Source organism: Chlamydotis macqueenii, chromosome 3 (assembly GCF_036417535.1).
Source record: "Chlamydotis macqueenii isolate bChlMac1 chromosome 3, bChlMac1.mat, whole genome shotgun sequence".
In the NCBI taxonomy this organism is placed as follows: Eukaryota; Metazoa; Chordata; class Aves; order Otidiformes; family Otididae; genus Chlamydotis; species Chlamydotis macqueenii.
This window is the reverse complement of record NC_141558.1, coordinates 75,785,230-75,806,491: the sequence shown is the minus strand read 5'-3', so window position 1 is coordinate 75,806,491 and position 21,262 is coordinate 75,785,230. Positions and strand designations below refer to the sequence as shown.

Below are 21,262 nucleotides of genomic sequence, written 5' to 3'. Positions count from 1 at the left end.
GAAGAATTCTGACCATAGGTCAGAGCAACTTCAGGTCATTAAATAGATGCTGAAAACGTAAAACAAAAAAAAAAGAAAAAAGCCAAAGACAAGACAATTAATCACAGTACTTCTTAATCTTATCCTTTTCTATATTGGGAAAATCTAAATATGTATTGTGCAAGATGCAAGTGAACCAGGCCAGCTGAAAGGGTTTACTATCCATTAACCCGGGGAGACCTGATAGTGGTCTTCCAGTACCTCAAGAGGGCCTACAAGAAAGATGGGGAAAGGCTGTTTAGTAGGGCCTGTTGCAATAGGACGAGAGGTAATGGTTTTAAAATAGAGGGGGGTAGATTTAGATTAGAAATTAGGAAAAAATTTTTTACGATGCGAGTTATAGAACACTGGAACAGGTTGCCCAGAAAGGTGGTGGATGCCCCATCCCTGGAAACGTTCAAGGCCAGGCTGGATGAGGCTCTGAGCAACCTGATCTAGTCAGGGATGTCCCTGCTCCTTGCAGGGGGGTTGGACTAGATGACCTTTGAAGGTCCCTTCCAACCCTAACCATTCTATGATTCTATGATTCTATAACCCCTTCCTCCAACTACTTAGTCAGGAAACTTATTACCTGTATCAAGAGATACTTGTATCATGCAAGCTTTGCAGGATCAAGCCCCCAAAATTAGTGTTCTATTTAAGAAGCAGCATCTTCAGCTTTGACTAGAAAAAAAAGGGCATACTAAACATTAAGTATGTGTCACGGGATGCTTGCTTCTTTCCTTGAATGTAAACAATGGAAATAAGTATTTTTTCCTGTTCTAATTAATGCATATTTTTAAAAGACTTGGAGTAGCTGGAACCTTAAGTCAACAGAAGATATTCTGTTCTCAACCAGTACATACAAATCAAACATTTTGGATCTAAATATAACTGAAAGCAGTTATATTTTTTAATATATATACTTATGTATTATGCTTTCCTTCAGCATGAAGTGTAAAGTTCAAACACTATAAAGAGAAAAAGTACAGGGAGAAGATAATACTCTCTCTTCACATCTTTAAAACTGAGCAAAAGTCATTGAGTATGAGTGATATCAGAATACAACTTTGAATCTAGCATCTTGCTAGATACTGAAGACCCAGATGCCAGTTCAGCCACTCTAGAACTGGGTGAATCTGATTCTGTGCAGGAAACACACAATTGCTTTCAAGATTCAGCTCATCTGGTTACAGGATATGTCCAGCATTTTATAAAAACTTATGCAATGTTCAAACCGAAGTATAACAATACATAGCCATAACAATACATAGCCATTCAAAAAATGAAGGGCAAACCATGGAGACCTCACGTAGGGTAGAAAGCTCTAGGATGTGAAGCAACTTCAGAGAACGTTGACTGTTCCTTATTTAACTCAAATTCCTACTAGCATCCATGTATTCTGATTATATCTAATTGAGGCAAAAAAATCTTCATTCAGTACATCTTTCACAGCCTGCTGATGGACTACAAAAATTCTCCACATGGCATTTAGATGCTTTGGCCTAAATGTTTCAGATGCATCAAATTCCTTCAACTGGCTTTTAAATTAAAAATTAAGCTCCTCTTTTGAAAGTCATGTCCTTGGAGTTCTGAAGTAGCCACTAATCCTTTTATACACCATAAAATATTTTCATAATTGTTTTCCCCTGCAATTGTTTCCTGATTCACCACAGAACATACACTGTACTCCTAAAATCATTTAACAGTTAAGTCAATCAACAGGGAGAATGAGAACTCAAAGATCTGGAAAGTACAGAGAGTTTAAGTTACTTTCAAAGGTTAAATGAATCTTCATTTAATGGGGAGGATCACGTAACTTCAGCGGTCACATTTTAGATGGATGATGGATATTCACACTGACTCTACACTGTAAAATAGTCTCCAGGATCCCAACTTTTGCAAACAAAATCTCTTCAATCTGAGGAAGATACAGGACACAGAACCTTTTAATTTGAAAGATGACAAAGTGGATTATTGGTTAGTTACACGTGCCAGTGGGGTGATCCATTACCATGGACGTTCTACTGCAAGTACACGATGTCGCCTTAATAGTAGCTAGAGCCTTATTGGCTTAAAAAAACATAAAAAGGGTTTTGCATGTGAATTGAACTTAATAGGTTTGACATGGACTAACCTTAAAAAATCCAATCCACTCAAATCCCTTTGAAGGCTGCAGCTGAATTTCATGCAAATCTTAGAGAAGTAGCCAGGCTGTTGGGATTTCAAGATGCTGTGTCCCTTTCTTCTGCAGATCTAAAACCAGGCGAAACAATGACAGAAAACCCTCTCACAATTTCAAGGATTCCTCTTAAGAGGTTTTATTCTTTGGCCCAGGAAAGTTTGACATTTAAAATTAGAAAGCAAGAAGAATGTGACATCAGGAAACATATCAGAATATGAAGCCAATCTTTTATTTTTTTTTTTTAAACACAGCACTAGAATAATGTTTCACGCATTTTAAAAAAGAAATCTGACACGATACCACTATTACCTAAATGTTTAGAATAGAATGATGCAAATGAATTTCCTATGCTCAAATCTAGCACTAACAATTTTTATCTTTTCTAAAAATAATTCCATTTTAGCAATAAATAATCTAGCCTAAACCTTCCGGTAGTCATTATAAACCTATTTATTTTTGCAAGGCCACTGTAACAATATGAAATTCTGTTTGCTCATCCTCACTAAAAATACCTAAGAAATTTTAAGTGTTCTATGTATGTTTATGCAGGCTGAAAAGCATATATATTTTTGTTTGCCTAATGATAGATACACTGACAGCTGGAAAATTATTTGTTTGATGACAGGATTTAATCTTCACCTGGTAAACACGAGAGAAAAAGGAAAAGGAAAAGCATTTGTCAAGTGCTTTTCCCTTTTAGAATAAAGCACAGATAACTACAAATGTAACTAACTAGAACCAAATCAAAACCACACTGTGTATAAAGCACCGACTATGCAAAGTAGTTATAAATTCTTGGTTAACAAAGGGCACAGAAAGCCCTTAAAGGAAATATTTTATTTCTGCTAAATTAATACCTAAAAGCATTACATTTCATCAGTTTCACTTAGGTTTAAAGTCCCCAAAGATTCTCCTCCTGAAACTGGCTATATTTTATGTGCAAACCAGGCTGAGAGCTATCTAAATCTAGATAAAACTCATTGGCTTGTAATCTTCACAATGATCTATACATCTAAATCTATATGCAAATCAAATGCTCTCATGCATTAACACATTCCAAAGCATCTCGGAGTAGCAGAGTGCTCTCTCCCTCTCACAAGCCCCCTCCTTCGCTCCTCTCCCCCTCTCTTTATTTACACTAGCTATCTAAATAATTCACGCTGCCTTCTTTTCAGCCCGAACGTTCTTCTGTTGGAGGCTGCATTGAGGTATTGCAGTAACCAGATGGACACATGAATGCAGCAGGTGGGACAGATGGCAGACCGCCCTGTCTGACGCTGCCTGCCTCAGCCTGGGCTGACTTTTCCTTCCAGGTACATTATCGTCAGTGCAGCAGAAAGCAGTACACAGAGGGAAAAAACCCTTTGCATACAATACTGTATGAATTAGTTAAATAAATGACCAGTTGCTTATCCACTTTCTAAAACAAAATGCAATTTAGTTAGAGTGTGTAAGAACGATTTCCCCTCTTCCCTTAAAGGAGAAAAGTGCATCTCTATTCTCTAGCAAGCCCTCTGAGTGGTGTGCATACAACAAAATACGTCTGAAATCTGATGAAGATCTCACTACTTACTCGTTACTTCACAAAAATTTTGATTCAGTCTCAGTTTCCAAATGCCTCTACCCTTTCACAGGTAACTGTTCTAATTTTTTTTATATAAATCCATGTATCTTCTGGTACACAGTCACAGTTTTTAGGTGAAGTCTTAACAGCTATGATAAATACAGTGAAAAGCCTCCACTTCCATCTGCGTAATATGTTCCTTGACTGACTTTCTTCTGCTTCCCATTTCAGGAGATATATAAAACTAATAGTTTATTACAAAAGATTTGGTACTTATAGGGAAAATGCAAACACAAGCTGAGGCAGTAAGTATTTCTTTGACTGCAAAAATTAACATTTTAATATTTGCTTTCCTCTCTGGAACGTTGGGCAAAACACAGTGAAGATGACAGTAAGAAGAAACTATAATATGTGTTTTGAGCATGAAACTGAGAAAAAAAAAAAATAAGGTGGTGATACATCTGGCAGTTTGACTGGTGTCAGCATCACCGTACCACAGAAGTTACTCTTTTTATACAAAACGTATTGCTGTCTAAATAAGCAGAAGCGATTAACTTCACACTCTTTTCAAATCAGCAAGCAACTGATTCAGTATATTAACCGAAATCACTGTTTCAAGAACAATTTTTAAAAATCATATGGAAGAAAGGTATTAAATGTAAGCAGTATTAAATGTAAGATGGCCTATGCAATCCTATACTGTCCAGATTTGTCTCTCCAGTTCTCCCACTCTTTGTGCTATGCCAAGGGCAGCAGCCTGTGCTGCTCCCTGGTCTGTCCATCTCCCTTTCACGGGGCTTTTCCCTCTACCTCCTTTTCATTAAATGCGCTCTCTCTGAACTGACAGAAGGGAAACCACCCACTTCTCCCTCAAAAGCCAGGCAGATTCCTTCTGATCTACAATAGAACAAGCCGTACTTCCTTCTTAGCCTGAAATTAACACATTTATTTTAAATTGAAAATACAAAACCATACACAAATTTTAGGCAACGATGTATGCACACATGCAGAGTATGGCTGCATTTGCCATATTAAAAAGTATGTTGTGCCCTTTTCTGCAGCTTTCATAAATTGCTTGTATTTGTAGTCATCAAAGCTCTTGACTAGGAACTACCTATATATTTACACACTGTACACCACAGTAGCATGACAAGGGCCTCTACATACTACCATAACAGATATAATAAATAATAACAGGGTAAATCATATGGAATTGATTTGCAATTACGCTCAACTACAGAGTCAAAGTAGCTTTTTTTTTTTTTAAACCAGAATAAGCAATTACATGACGTTGAAGGTAAAAGACAAAGTGTAAGTCAAGTCATGTTCTGTGCTGGATCCTGCTTCCTCTGAGCATACTGGTATAACTGGAAAAAGAAAGTGACTGTAAATAAACCTGTATGAGTAAACGAGGACTGGTCCAAACTGGCAACTAAAGCCTGAAATGAACAGGAACTTATCTCTTCAGAGATTTAAACACGCTCAGTGACGACTCAAATAATAATAAACATAATATAGCATCTAGTTTCATCTGGCCCTGGAAGAAGACACAGCACCATTATCAAAAAGTTTATTCTTGTTTATTTTTGACCTGTCAGAAGCCAGGAATTACAGAAAAACTCAAGGGACAGACTGCTTTCACGGGATGCCCAGACTGCTTTTGAGGCCAAAGAGGTTAAGTGCTTCAGATAAACTTTGGATAAGCAACACAACTTCTGTATGCTTATGTGTCCTAACTGAAATCCTGAACTTTAAGGATTTATATTACCACTTGTCAGGGAAAAAAAAAAAAAAGAAAGGGGGGGGGGAGGAAAGAAAAAAGAAAAAAGGTGAAAGAATCCAGGGATCATACACACAAACTGACAAAATTATGCAACAGATTTGCTACCCACAACTTCAAGAAAAGGTGAACTATGCAATACCAGCTTCAGAAAAGCATTTCAAGTTATAGTAACTAGTTTACAACATCACAGAGAAACAGGAAAAACAGTGCGCTTTATAGTCAGTTTATAAATGCTATCACACCAGTCATGACTTCACTATGTTGATATAAGCTGTTTTCTCAACAACAATATAGGAACAGAACTCCGAACATGCAGGAACACCCTCTTTAAAAATAAACCTCTGAGCCACGGTCAGGCTGTCTCAACAGGAACACACACGCTATTGCAGCGGCAATTGTAGAACTAAACCTGGATTCAAAAAGTGTATTACATTGGTAAGCTTTTTTCACCACTGATAAAAAGTTAATACAACAAAACATAAAGAATTCCCAAGACTTCTGTTTTCATCAGAAAAACTCGTGGTTGAAACTGGTCCTGTATATTCTTAGTGTTGAAACTGTTTGTGTATTTAACTGTATGTGGGCGCAAAAAATAGGAGAAGAAAGAACGAAATAATTCATATTGTAAGGCCACAAGACTGATAATAGGTTTTCTCTAGTTTGGAAATATTCTCACAGTTTAGGTACTATTTTAAAATAATTGCTTTTAATGGATTTATTAAATCCACTAATTAATAAGGTGATGTGACTATTCAAGGTATTTTAGAAAATATATTAATTCTTGACTATTTTTTGCTGTCAAACCTATTCAGTTCCCTTTAAGTTCAAATTTAAACTTTGAATGTCATCTTCCTGCTTGTGTAATGCTTGCCATTGCTATGTGGACACCATGCGTAAAAAAAAGCCCTCATCATCTGAAACTTGAGATATCCCCTCAAACATCAGACCTGTACCTCTAAAGAAAGAGTGGGCATCTTGACAGCAAAAGGAGTTGAGTTGCACAGGTGCCTGAAGACAGGATCTGTACCCTACAAAAGTAGCTATTGTTCATAAAGACATTTCAGTAAAAAATTTTGCATGCCTAAATACATATCTATAATCTGATAATTTGCAACGGCTTACCACTGACTGAATGATAAAAAAACCTTTCATTCTTTTCTTTGAGGAAAGTAATTGTCAATCCCAATCACAGGAGAGCATCATAGGAAAGAAGATAATAATTATACTTAAACTGGACTTGATATAAATACTATTAAGTTGATTTTCAAAAGGGTCTAATTTTCCTTAGAGTTCTGCAAACAGAAGATCTGATGAGTTTTCCTAGGGATAAGGCTGTAGGACTTCTGAAAATGCTTCAGGAAAAATGAATTGTGTTTTCTTGTGGGTTGGGGTTTTGGTTTTAGGTTGGGGGGGTGGCTGGGGGGGGGGGGGGTGTTGTTGTTTGAGGGTTTTTTTGTTGTTTGGTTTTGGGTTTTTTTTCCAGATCAAACTGTGGCTATTGTACAAATGTAGCCTGATAGATAGTAGCCTCTTTTCAAAGTCTGGTCCAGGAATAAAAGGAAAGAGGAAAAAAAAAAAACCAAATAAACCAAACAAAAAAAAAACCCTGCAAGACCAAACAACAAGTAAAATTACACACAGTATTTATGAAAAATTATGTCACCTTAAACACAACCTTACCTAAAACATGAAAATTTCCCTGGTCAGGTAATATACTGATAGAGGCAGGGAAATGAGAATAGCTTATAAAAAATCCTAATATAAACAACAAGTAAATTCTGCTTCCACTGCAAATGTATCCCTCTAACTTTTAATACAGAGCATACGTGAGAGTAGAATTTGATGCTGCATGTAATGGATATAATAAATATATGACTTTAACAGCTCCCAAATATGCAAATGCTAAGGAATGGAAAAGCTGCCTGTTGAAAGGAAATGTGTACAGAAGAAATAAGCAGACATTAAACTCTAAATCCTAAAGGCGTAATTTCAAAAAGACAATACAATCTACCTGCTCCCCTATGTCAACGACCAAAAAAATTACACACTGAATGCTGATATCCCATCCTCCCTTCCCTCTGCTGCAACAACTGAAGCACTAACTTTGAACACCTTGACATCTGCCTCTGGCTCAACACTAACAGAGGTCTACTCTTAACGGAGGAAAAAGTGTCTTAAAATCTCAAATACATAATAATTCTTGCACTTATTTCTCTGCAGCTGAGCAGAACCATTTACATAGTCCACTGAACACTGTTTAGTAAACACGACAAGAGAGCTTCTGTCTTACTGCCCTTGTAAAACCAAGGCAGGGGTTCTGTTTTTAGTGCACACTCTGGTTCAGCGTTAATCCTGTTTTATGTTGTTCACACCTGCTCCTGACTAGCAGCCTGCTGACGGGCTGCGGTTTCTGCTGCTCTGAGACAATCCTCACCAGCTTTAACAAAAAACTAATCACTAAAGTGGAAACAAAACGCCAACTGCTATGCAAACACTGTAAAAGCGAAGAACTGACATGCATGCCTCAGTTTTCCTTACTCTGCTACTTCTGACTGATCAAATTTTAACATTGGGTTTTAAATCCACATGCTTAGATTTAGTCCTCACACCTAGCTTTTCTAGGAGTTCTTCTCCAGATAGCAAATCTTAAAAACAAATGTCATGGACACAACCTTTATAAACATACTCTGTGTAACTCACCTTTTCATATGTGCCTAAGAAAATAATAGGCTTTGCTCTGATAGAAATACTGAATGTTGATAAAGCATCCTTTTGTGAACCTGTACAGACACAAGCTTTGCAGATTTTCCAAGAAACTTCCTTCAACATGAAATTCAAATGTTACTGTTTCAGAAAATAGCTTTAAAAAAAAAATCACAACACTGATCTACACATTTAAGCATTAAAAAAAAAAAAAAGAGAAAGGCCATAAAGTCAGATCCTCCTCCCATTGATCCCAGCAATAAAACACACCTATGCCTTCATTTGTACAAAAGATTGAATGCTTTACCAGATACAAAAAGGTGATCTGTGATTAAAGAAATGGGTCTGGAATTACAAAGGGCTCATATCAGAGAGAATAAGACAATCAAGAAAAGGAAAACCAATTATAGTAGGAACCCTTTGTTTGGAGAACACATAGCTGCAAATTGTGCATTGTGATCAGGGATAGAAATCTCATGCAATCTCATCAACTCAGAAACTCAGATGTAGGCACTGACATTGACAACAAAGCTCTGCACTAGGAAAGTCTCTAAACTGGAGGGCAGGACATACTACTGTCATACCTACTTTAAAGTACTCTTTATATGGCTAGAGTAACATAAAGAAGCATCAGAATCTTTGGAGATTGAATTATCTATATTTCCTTTATCCTGTTATGCCATCTTGGCCTGTTTCTTTCTACAAAAGAGAAAGCAGAAAAATGCTTTCTGTCCAAGAGCCAAGTTCCTATATCTCTTAAACACTATATGAACCTTTTCATAAATAAAATGTTGATCGGAGGCCAGTCAAGGCAATTCTCCATCTATTAAAATTTATTTTGCATCTCATGGGGGAAGACGTGCTGATTGACCATGACCATTCTCTGTGACTTTTTAATTCTGCAAAGGAAAATCAAGGAGTTTCTGCCTACACAGGAAGATAATATGCATCAAGCAGACATATGTATTCCATGTTATGGCTTTTCATCCAAAATTCATCATCAGAAACAAAGCAAGATCAATCAATCTTTACGTAAATTCAGCATTTCAACCTCTCTTGCAGTTCAGATGTAAAATCAAGGAAAAAAAGGGTCAGTCTCACTTTGTCTTACCATCTCCATCTGAAGGATTTCTACCTCCTCTTAAGTCAACACAAGACTGAAGATACTGGCGTAATGCCAACACTGCTTTTAAGCTCACACAGAAAATATTATGGGGTAATCTTAGCATTTCCTGGTCACACTCCTTTAGGCAACTTTATACTGGTGCAAATGTCACATCCTGGCAGTGAATCCTTGGACACAGGCTCCATTTCTTCATTGATTTATTTTCAAATACTACCAAATCATTCATTTTTTAAATCAATTATAGATACTGATCCAAAATCTACTAAAATGAATGGCATTTTTTCCATTTAGTTTTGAATCAGGCCACTACCAGTAAAAGCAAATGATTTCTTAAGACAGATGCAAGAGTTTGGCAGCAGGCTGTCTTTCATATCTTGGAAAATCTCCGCTAACTTATCTAACAGTGGTACAAAAATCCAACAGTAATTTTGTCAAACAGCTGCATCTGCAGTATTTCTGTTCCAGCATTACCTAATGTGCAAGTATCACACATTTTAAAAAAATTTAAAAAAAAAAAAAAAAAAGATGAAAAAAGGAGAGAGAAAGAAGCCCCGCCCCAGTCATCCATCAAGTGTACATCCAGGCCACTGCTCCTCAGAAATTTAATTCATGCTAAAAAGATATAAAAAGACATAAAAAGCTTTCAGAAATAAAAGTGCTTCAGAAGCTGGATTTTAATATTGCCAGGTGGGATTTTGCCAGCTTATAAAGTTGACTTAAATGCCAGGATATTGCATTTCAGAAGCAGCAGCAGCTTACGTATTGTCTAGTGTTAGTGGCTGAAGTGTTTTGCTGATTCCAAAGCCAGGCTATCATTATCTGTGGCAGAGAATAAATAAATAAATAAATAAATAGAAATTGGCATTCCCTACCAAGCTTGCTACCTGCTGCCTTCAAGCGCTCTTTTCAAGTATGGTCTCCACAGAAAAAAAAAAAAAAAGACTACTTTATTTTGATTATAGTGCTTTCCCCAGGCAGGAATTTTTATTTCAGTTTGAATCTTTAAACCATTACATTTTCAGTGATGCATTTTTATATTTACAGTTGACATCTTCATAGAAGAATGAAACCTTTGAGCAACAGCTCTAAAGCATGAAGGTTGCCTGCAGTAAGTACTTATATTATTTTACACCCAAATGGAGACAGTTGTTTTTACCTAAAATTTAATAAACCTTAAATCAATGACCTTTCTTTTACTGAAAGCTTGCACTTGGGAAAACTAACTTTCCCAAGAAACATATTTTGGTGAGTAAATGCCAAACAAAGGGCTATTTAAATCTGAACATTTTCTCAATTTATAGCTTGTGAACATTCAAGTTCCTAAATTCCCAACTGCTATCTAATGTACAGAACAGTGGTGTCTTGGTTTAATCACATAGCATTGATTTCAGAGTGTCACAGTGATCTCATTGACGGTAATCAATAATAATCCAAAATCAATCAAATCCGATCTTGCAATATCATTCATCAAATCTGAATATACCAAAATTAATTGTGGGCATGTGAAAGAAAAATAATCTGGAAACAAACAAACAAAAAAAGTTATAAAAACAAAAATCTGTAAGCTTTGAGAAGATAATAGTGCATCCAAGCATGCTTCATGCCTGCTGGTGTAAGTTAATGATGAATCATACCTTGCCTTCCCAGCAAAGACTCTGAGATATATTATTTTTCAAACACAAAAATACACAGCAACTGAAGGCAGAGGACATACTAGTAAATGATCAAGCATTATTTCATGAACAGCCGTGTTATATGCTGAATTTCAAGTGTGTTGCCAGTATATTACAAAATGCACAGGTATGTTACACTGTGAAGAACTGGATGTTGTAAGTTAGCCGCTGCACTTTATAGAGCAAGAGAGGATAAAATTCCTGAATTTCTGTACCAAATGCATGAATAGATGTAGCCACTTATCAAAAGAGCTGTTATTGTTGCCGAGGACTCCCCTCTCAACATATTCACCTGTAATTTTGTCAAATTTTGTCAAGGTAATAAACCCTTCCATTCATTACAGCACACTCAAAAGCACCCTGCTATTTAATTTAAATGGAAAAAAGGCCCAAAGTGGCTAAAACATTTACTTTTGCTAATGTAAAAGTGCTGGCATTTTACTCCATTCCCGATAAGCCGGTGCCAGTGGATGTGATTATTCTTTTCTTATTCAAAGCATATCAGTAGTTCGAAAGCACTCTCAATCTTATCAGGTGTATGAACAGCACAGTTACTGAAACAGTTTGTACTGCTCCTCTCTCTTTCTGCCAGGCTATCAGATAAACCCAACTAACTAACTGTATTTACACACAATCAAACATAAGCTGTGTCTTCAATACATTGTAGCCTGCTTCGGGCATGCTACAGGTTTTCTGCTTGACATCAGTTGTAACGAAAACATCAGCAGTGATTTCACTTACAATAAAAATATAGCCATTCTATAGCATGTAACACAAAAGAGATGTGGGGAGGAAAAAAAGAAAAACCAACCAAAAGACAGGGGGAAAGAAAAGGAAAAAATTTTGTGAAGAAAAAATGATCACTTCCATCTCAATATTTCACAGGTATTTATTTGGCTGGTACTACTTGGAAAAGCGCATGGAAGCACTAGGATTCAAATGCGTTCAAAATATAGCTGAGGCAGGACTTAAAAGCAGAGATATAATTTCTATCTGCTTTTTTGTTTATTTTATTTTTCTGTCCTCTAGGAACTGTCTCTGATTTGCAAGGCGCAAGAAAAACAAAAAGAAAAAAAAAACAAAAAGAAAGAAATAAAAGAAAGGAAAATTATTAGTGGCATTTAAATGCCTTTCCTGTTTTTGTCCAAACAAGATCGTAATTTCTCATGATCCAACCTTCGTCTGGCACTATGATTAAAAGACCCACTACAAAACCAGAAAAAAACACTCCCCCCAAATAAGCCTCTCAGCAACTCTCCTTTTCATTCAGCATCTTGGATACTGAGTTTTCAGTGCTAACTATTGGGGAATAATAAAAGATCTACTACTTCAGAAGGGCCACGGCTTTGAAGATTTTGCTTACTGCACAGCCATAGGAAATAGGTGCAGGATATCCCTTCATTCTTCTCAGAATGACAGTTATAACGTAGTATTTGAAGAGTAAAACGTTAACCTGGCTGTGCGCTTGACACTCTTGGCTAGCTAAATGAAAAGTTCTGGAACACCAGGAGAAATCCTGAGTTTTAGCTCTTGATTAATTACAGCCTGGTTCAGAAGCTGAAGCTTCGGTCCTGGAATGGAGCGCGCCTTCCCACCAACCCCCAGCCTCTGACAGCCTTCTGCTGAATACCTCTGATGGAGCAGCAAAGGGCAGGCGCGTGCCACCACCTGAGCCCGTCCTGTGCTTCTGTCTGGACTCCCGGCGCAGAACCAGCCATCTTCTAGATTTGTATGAGAACAATGAGCTGAATTAAGCCAAGTGTGCAGTGCCGGGTAATTCAGCCGATTGCTGTTTCTCCATCTGTGACACCAAGGCCTGGTGATTGATGGGACAGGTATCATTCATACTAATGTCCGCCACTGACAGTGGCCGCTCAGCTCTTTAAATATCACCCAGCACCAACTGGGCCCAAGCAGCTCCGGCAAGAACAATGATGGGGTGCCCGTGAGCTCCGCTCGGTTGTCGGGAAGCCGATTCTCACCCCTTTAACGCTCACGGGAACAGTTCATTAAAGACATGGCACTGCGTGCCACTTCAAAAACACCTAATCTGTCCCACTACGTTAACGGCTGCTATGAGAATGCTGCCAGGGAATTCTTTCATTGCTGGAAAAGTGAATATAATTTAGTAGAGGAAATCTTGCATTCACGGAACATTAAACTACTATAGTGAAAAAAAAAAAATCCGCTTTTTACTGTAAGACTTCTACCATTCTCCAAAGCTTATTTTGCTAGCAATCCATGTGCATTTGCTTTCAGAAACACATTCTAAATCTGTTTAAGATGACACATGAGTTTTAGCTTTTATTTTTACTAGATTTTTTTCTCCTTTAAAAAAAAAAAAAGGTGAAATAATTGTGCTGAAGAAAACCTCACAGACTTTCTGAAATTAATTCCTCTGAAAACTATTTTAGCATTAATACTTGTCAACCGAGTGCATCATAGTCCATCTAAGCAAGAAAATACCAGCTTAAACATAAAAGGGCACTGGCATTCATCCTCCAAAAAGACAGGAATCAAATCCTGCAGCCAATTTGAAGACAGAATATTTTGTTAAAAGTTAATAAAGAATACACAGAAAATTGCTTGAACCCTTCTCTCTGATGCATTTTCAATATATGGAGAATTATACAAACTGCCAGTAACTGGCTATACTAAGAGCACATCTAAGTACACAAAGGAGTATGATTTCGCCATTTTGTTAACTATTGTTCTTTTTGTTCTTTGTTACATTATCCCATCTTGTATTTCCTTAAAAATATTTATGCATGAGATTAAAAAAAGTGTTTCTTCAAGAAATAGCTCTAGAAAGCAATCCAGAAATAGGAGGAAAGGAGAAAAGAAAAGCAATATAATAGAGAAGGATGGACTAAATAAAAAAAGCCAGCTCCTCCTCTCCCCACCCATCCTGGCACCTTTATATGGGAAGGAATTTCAGAAATGCTCGGGAACAAGTTAGCACTACATTTTAGATAGACTTTTACATTACACTTGCCAGTATCGCTACATCTGCAGGACTTTAAATTGTTTAATGTCTAGGTGGCGGGGGGCGGGGGGTGTGACTTATAATCTCTTAATAATATTTTTAGTTAAAAAAAAAATTTCCTCTTTTTTCTTGTTTTTGTTTGTTTGTTTGTTTTTTTCTGAGGCCATTCAAAACAAGCAACAGCAACTCCACATCATCTTCTCATTTTAACTTCCCAAAGCCATCAATCTCTGATCACACCTATTAGAATCTCACTGTAGCCAGCACTACATTTTGAGACAGCTTGACCAGTTGTTTAAGGAAAGAGTGTGTGATGGAGCAAAGCTAAATCGACACATCTGTGATACTTCTGACACCCCTCAGCATGGCTAATATTAATTTGTTTTCTTTGGCTAGGTAACTGCTGCCAAAACACATTACATATGGTATGTAGTTCCAATCAAAATGATGAAAAGGATATGTGCAGTTTTTTTCACTTACAGCAACACGAAAAGATACAGAGGAGGAAGAGATATCCACGCTAACCTACGGAGTAATAACCTAAAAAAAAACTCAAATCACTTTATCTTAAAGTTTGGTTTCAGAATGCAACCCTTTGAAAGAATCTGCCCTCCCACATAAAGACTGCAGCTCAAATCCGCGAAGAGGTTTTACTCAGGGTAAAGAAATATAATTTTCAATATATGATAAAAGGATATATTTAGACTATTCTCACATGCATAGAGATAAACTACTGAAACATGATGAGTTATCATATAAATAAGTGTGCACAACTCTGTACAAGTATATTATAAATGGCTTTATTAGACCAAGGAAAAGGAACCTCTATTTCATACACCCCGATATACTAACTTTCCGCAGTATATGGAGACTCTTTCATGTTTAACGTTCTGTGTTGTGTCATGAAAAAAAAAAGAGATTTAAATTTCTAATAGTATTTTTTTGTTTTGCCTTGTAAGTTATTTTGATCTAAATTAGGAAAATCCATCTAGATTTCATACAAATTCAGAACGGTGACCCACAGTAAGAATCAGACATTCAGCAGTAAAGAAAAAACAGCATATGCTCGTATTACACGCTGTAGAAGTACCTAAATCACTCTAACATTCATTAGAATGTTAACAGAGATTTTTCCTAGCAAGTCTAGGAAGCTGAAGAAAAAAAAATATTTCAATTTTAAAAGAAGTGAGAAATTATGCTCTCATTAAAAAGCTATGCTTCTTATAAGAAGATAATTAGAAATTAGACAAGATTCCCTTTAATGCAAACCTGCTATACTAAGGAACAGCAAAGAGAAAAGCCCCTCTTTGTTCAAGGGAAGTATGAATTAATTGAAAAACATTACAAGCATTATGTAAACAAACCCAAGAGATTTAAAGGTTCTGTAACATAGCAAATACATAAATTGTTTCACAAGACATAATGTCAAAAAGCAATGTTCTACCGTACGTATCGAAGTTACTCTCCCAAGTGCTACTGAAAGAGCAAAAGAAAATCCTTTAAAAATAACAATTAAGTAATACTATCTGAAATAGCAGTACATAATTCAGTTTAATATTTTGCTTTAATGTTTCACAGTATTTTTACTTCTAGACAAGCAAATCCCAACAAAAAACTTATACGATTTTTGGTGAGGACTAAGGACCATTAAAATGGAATGTGCATTTTGTATTTTTCTCTGACAACATAAGGATTTATATGAACCACCATATGTAGGAAGCTTCCCCCCCTAAAAATAATTATATTATTTAGGTGTAAACACACCCGTGTGTCCAAGGACATATGTTGCTGAAAAAACAGTTGTCTGATTGAGAGCCAAAACTTACTGGAATATAAATAAATATTCCTGTATGAATATGAATAAATCATGTAAATTACTTGGAAGACAAAATTTTAATAAAAATACAGCATCTTTTAAAAGCAAAACTGGGAGTACAAATACAGAAAATGCCAGATTACATGGAGAATCTGATACAAAATTTGGTGCAAATATTTTGCTGACCAGTTCTCTTCCCACAGATAAGAAAAAAATAAACACATAAAAGCAGCAGGTTTTTGACAAGCAACTGCATACAGGGAAGTTATATAGCTCTGTGTATACTAACTATATACATGTCTGTGTGCATACACACAATAGTAGATGTACATTGCACAAATTGCTCAAGGAATACACACACATGCCTAGATATATATGTATCTGAACTCAAAACTTGTTGTACATATACATAAAACGCAAATATGCAAAACATAAAATCACACATATACGTGCTTCTACAGGTATGACAGTATGCATGTATGATTACCTAACAAGACAAAAAGTAAAAGAGGATACACAAAATACAAAAGAACATGTAATAAGTGGAATGTCAAGCTGCAGCGACTGTTGGTGTCATCCCTGCACTATCAAACATACACGAGTATGACTGGAGACAGAGAGGCTAAATATTTCACTGTCAGAGCATGTCGAGAAATGCAATTCATTTCTCTCTCATGTGCTTTAGGACAATGACAATTTAATACAAGGCCAGTGGATGTAAAAGAGATAAAAACTGAACAAACTGGCCTGGCATAATCACAGATTTCCTCTAGAGAGCTTGGTAGCGTGAGGCTTATATGCACTTGTAACGGATCAACATTTTATTGTTTCTTCCCTCCATGAATTTGCTACGAAGAAGAATTCACAGAATTCACAGAGACTTTAAGCTTCAATAGGAGCAAGAATTCCTTCAATTTTTTTCCCTACTTATCCTATGCATTTCATTTATCCTAAGCAAAAAATAATTATTTGAGATACTTCATTGAAAGGGTCAAATAAGTGTTTTTTTCATTCCTACTTACACTTCCACAGGGGTGCAAGCAACCTCCCTGCAGGTCAAGGGTCAGTCCTTTAAAAACATTCCATAAAATGAATAATCATGTCCCTTATAAATAATTCATATTTTTATACCATAGTTTTTCTATCTTAATTTCACTCTATAACATAAATAGCAGCACAGCATATGGACTGACATATCTGTGAGAATAGACATATCATACTTTTCAGCTACTCTAAGCAAAGTAAGCTTCAAGTATTGTTAAATTATTATCATAGACTAGTTACCTTCTGTATTTGATGAATAGCACCATGTATTTGAAATTAATTGCAAAAGTAGAGTTGGCTAATGAGGCGGCCCTTATCTTTTCTCAGCAGTGCAAGCACAAGTATTTTTCTGCTGGCTCAATATTTTTTAAGTGCCCAAAGTGTTATTAACTAAGTTGAAATCTGATTAAAATATGAATGCTAAAATATCCACAACAGCTAATACAGGCACAAAAAAAAAAAGGGCTAAGGAAATTCTTATCTCCTTTCTTATCATTAAGCATGTGTTTTGAAAAATAATAATTAAATAAATTGTTCCCTACAGATTCTCCCAGTTGTTTTGCTTCCCATTAGCATCTTTGAAAACAGTTCGTTAAGACAATAGTTATTCTTTATTATGGAACTATGGGGATAGTACCCTTCTACCTGCCTCGGTTCAAAAAGAAATTTGTAGGAAATGTTAAAGCTTACGGATTGTTAGAAAAAGGATAGCATGGCTTAGGAAAAATATGGGGGAAAAAAAGTACAGAATAAATGATCAGCCATTCAAGAGAATTAATGGATATCCACAAGGGCTTTGCTAATAACACGGGTTAATTACCGCTGCAACGCACCAGGCTCAGTAAATAAAAGAGCACAACCATAAACACATTAAAATGAGCAACCATCACTAAAATAGAGGCAAGCCCCAATAAATGAAAAGCTGTCAGACAGGCGTTTCAGCACAAACCCTTTATATATTCTGCAGGATTTAAAAACTTGCCAGCAGTCTATCAAAACCAAAAAAGCAAAGACCTACAACCGGAAACAGAGAAGGAAGAACGGGCCAAGGCCGGCCTGCTGCCCAAGGGGAGGACACAGGCAGGGTCTGCTCGCTCACCCACACTTAGGGGCTGGCTTCACACCAGAGCTGTGTGCCATGTTATGCACCACGTACGTGAACGGAGACCTGGGGACTTTCGACTCTGATATTAACTGCGGGCTTTATTTCTTAAGAACAACTTTAAATAGCTATCTAATAAGGCAAATACGTTAAGTTAAAGATCTCCACAGCCTGGAGAAATCGTGGAGTGGAATCAAGTGCTGCTTCCCGCTTCACAAAGAAGTGTTCTTCAGTCCACTCCTTTCCTCCCTTTACAAATGAAAGACACTTCTAAAATAAATTATTCGGGAATTTGAAGCTATACCCAAATATTTTCAAGAAGAGTGAAACTGACATAAACTCTTTTATGTTTATCATAGAATCAGCTTGCACACACACAGAAATACATATATTTACATGCTGAGTATACACACACACTTACATCTATACGTACACAAACGTAACCCAGACAGGCTAACACGGTAACTCTACAGACCGTTACCACACTGCCACATGAGAATGGTTCAAAAAAAATAAAAATCGTGTATACCGACCATCATCGCACAGAAGTATTCACATGATGTGACACCTATGTCCACTTTTAAAATGTTACAGCCATTCTACACAAAATAGATGACAAGAAATAAAGATTATCTATTGCACTGTAAGAGGAAAATCTGTGCACACTGTAAGAGCTGATTTTGTTTTATGTTTAAACGCTGTTGCACATTTTTAAATGGAGAAAGTAAGGAAACTGCTGAGGGTTCAAATTAAGGAAACACAGTGAGCCGCAAAGGGCAAACGTACATAGTGCACAGAAGCTATCTATCTGGAGTTACAAATCTCCTCAGTTTTCTATGTCTGGCATTCAGAGATCATGTTTAAATTTACTAAACTAGTCCCGTCCGTCCGTCCCCCCCGTCCCTTTTTTGGAGTGTTTCAATTGCCTTTCCTTCTTCCAACAGCTGTGACAACTGTTAAAACAGTCAGTAAAATTAAGTCCGCTCTATAATCCTTTAGTCAACGTTACATTTTAATCAGAGGTTGAAGGAGATTTCACATTATGAACGCACTGATTCATTTAGAATGATTAAACTGACACATATGTCAAAATGAGCAGATATATTTATTGCATCTGTTAGCTTATTAACTATTAGTAATTATTAGTATTATTGTAATTGCTGAAAAAGCAAAAAGCCAAGGTTGCAGCTGGCTTTCAGTTATGGCATTCTTTAACATGCTCTGCCTTAAAATCAAAGCATACCTAGTGACGGTCAGACAGATGTCTGTGCACTCCCAAAACGTTCGGACAATTTTTAGCTCAAATCCTCTCTGTCCTCATCCATAACACAAGAGCTGCCCAAACTATTATATTTATTTTGGATGTCCTTATGCTTATATGTGCACACACGTGATGATATATAGTCAAAACAAAATTATTATGAATATTAATAACGTGTAAAACTCTGGAGCTTATTAATGGAGACAGAGAAGCAGGTATGTTTCTTAACGTTAGTTATTTCTCAGTGTCCGCCCAATCACACGTGCCTCATATTGGAAGTGTTTTAAGATGACTTTTAATTGAGCCAAAGAGGAAGAAAAAAATTAGTTCAAGTCTTGCACCAGAGCCAAAAAGACATGTGCCCCGATTTCATTTAAATGCATCTACTCTAAGAAGCTTATCTAAACTAATCATTCAAATTAGCTGTAAGAACGTAAATTCAAGAAAGCTCCTTTGGGGGGCTTGGGGGGAGAGGAACCATCCACAGAAAAAAAAAAAAAAAAAACCACCCAAAAACCAACAAACCAACCTAAACTTATAATTTTTTTATGTATTTTATAAAAAACATGTCATTGTCAGTAACAGCTGTGGAAACTGCATTCTTACATTTATGAAGCTATCTTATGCTATACAGCAGCTCACAGTGTGCTGACCTATAAACCATATCTGAGAGGGCATCCTTGTTTATTTCCTTTTATTTATCTCCGAACATTACAGTGGGTTTCCCTGCCTCCCTTTCTCAAACTGTATTCCTGGGAGCCAGGCTTGCTTGTTACTTCCCGTATTATTTCACCAATACGTGATCGTGGCAATTCACTTTTCGTCTCTGCCTTAATTACAAATGGCAATGCAATATGCAGACAGTAAGGACAGCTAGTGGGCATCTCCCTATAATACACTGTCACCTCTCAATCCAGCCTTTCCACAGACTGCGTCTAGGGCGATGCTGGCTGTTCGCTTGGGTTTTTCCTTCGGTGTCACCGTCACCCTCAGCGTAATACGAAGGCACGGCTACGTAAGTGCTCGACATAAAAGAAAAATGAATCGGTGACAGCTCCCGTGATATAGTAATATTTAATCCCGGCCGTGGGCTGAAATCAAGTTCAGGAGCCGCTCGCCAGCCCCAGGCCGCCTGGTTTGGTTCGTGCGCCAGGCTTTTCGCCGCAGACGCTCTGCCAGGTAGCCGAGCAAGTGCCAGCCAAGAACTGCGCCCGGTTAAAAAAGTATTTTGCTGCCTTTGGTAGGGAAAAGCAAGAGCAGAGGGCCGCTGCAAAAGTACAGAACAGCCGCCCCTCGCTGCCTCACGCCGTCCGTCCGGCGGGCCGGCCGCTACCCCGGGGCAGGCCGGCCGTTACCTCGGGGCAGGGCGAGGGGCGGCCGCTCCCAACCGCCGCCCCAGCGGCCGGCAGGCGCGCTCCCTCCCTCCCACCCGCCCGCCGCCGCCTCAGAGCCAGCGCACCTGTCAGACTGCGAGCGGCGGGGCGGGCGGCGGAGCCGGGCGCTCGCCCGCCGACAACACCGGTCCTCCCTGCTGCCGGCCGCCTCTCGACCGCCTGCCCTCCCCACACACACACGCACCCGGCGCGCAGCCGCCGCGCAGTGCCCCGGGCCGGGCCGGGCCGGGCCCGCGACGGCTGACGCCCGCAGCCCCGGCACAGCGTTACCTGCAGCAGCGTCTAGGCGCCTGTCATGTTTTGGGGCAGGCGGCGGCGGCGGTGGTGGTTGGTGGTGGGGTGGGGGCAGGGAGCGGTACCTACTCTTCTTCGTAGTGCAGGGAGAGCGGCTCCGGCAGGCAAAGTTCTACCGAATCCATGTGCGCCCGGCGACCATTCTTCGCGCGCCCCCGCGGCAAAGCAAAGTTTCCGTGGCCGAGCGCCGCGCACTTGGCACGAGTGCTGCTCTCCGGGCGAGGCGGCAGCAGCGGCAGGCGCGGCCAGTTGGGACCAAAAGCTCGCCCGCGCGCCTAATCAAGGACTTAAAGCCCCGCTCGCGGCTCATGAA

The 21,262-nt window shown here is 38.2% G+C and overlaps 1 protein-coding gene across 4 annotated transcripts in view; it reads right to left on the bottom strand.

Moving 5' to 3' along the window:
* ESRRG (estrogen related receptor gamma) overlaps nucleotides 1-21,262 on the bottom strand; it is a 390,646-nt gene that overhangs the window by 148,337 nt on the left and 221,047 nt on the right. Inside the window, exon 1 of one of the 4 annotated variants that reach the window (XM_086743705.1) lies at nucleotides 21,019-21,143. The exons of the other annotated variants lie outside the window; for them this stretch is intronic. Within the exon in view, the coding sequence (XP_086599831.1) occupies nucleotides 21,019-21,074 (56 nt within the window). The 5' untranslated portion in view covers nucleotides 21,075-21,143. Of the gene's footprint in view, nucleotides 1-21,018; nucleotides 21,144-21,262 lie in introns of those variants that run through there. 4 annotated transcript variants of the gene reach the window in all.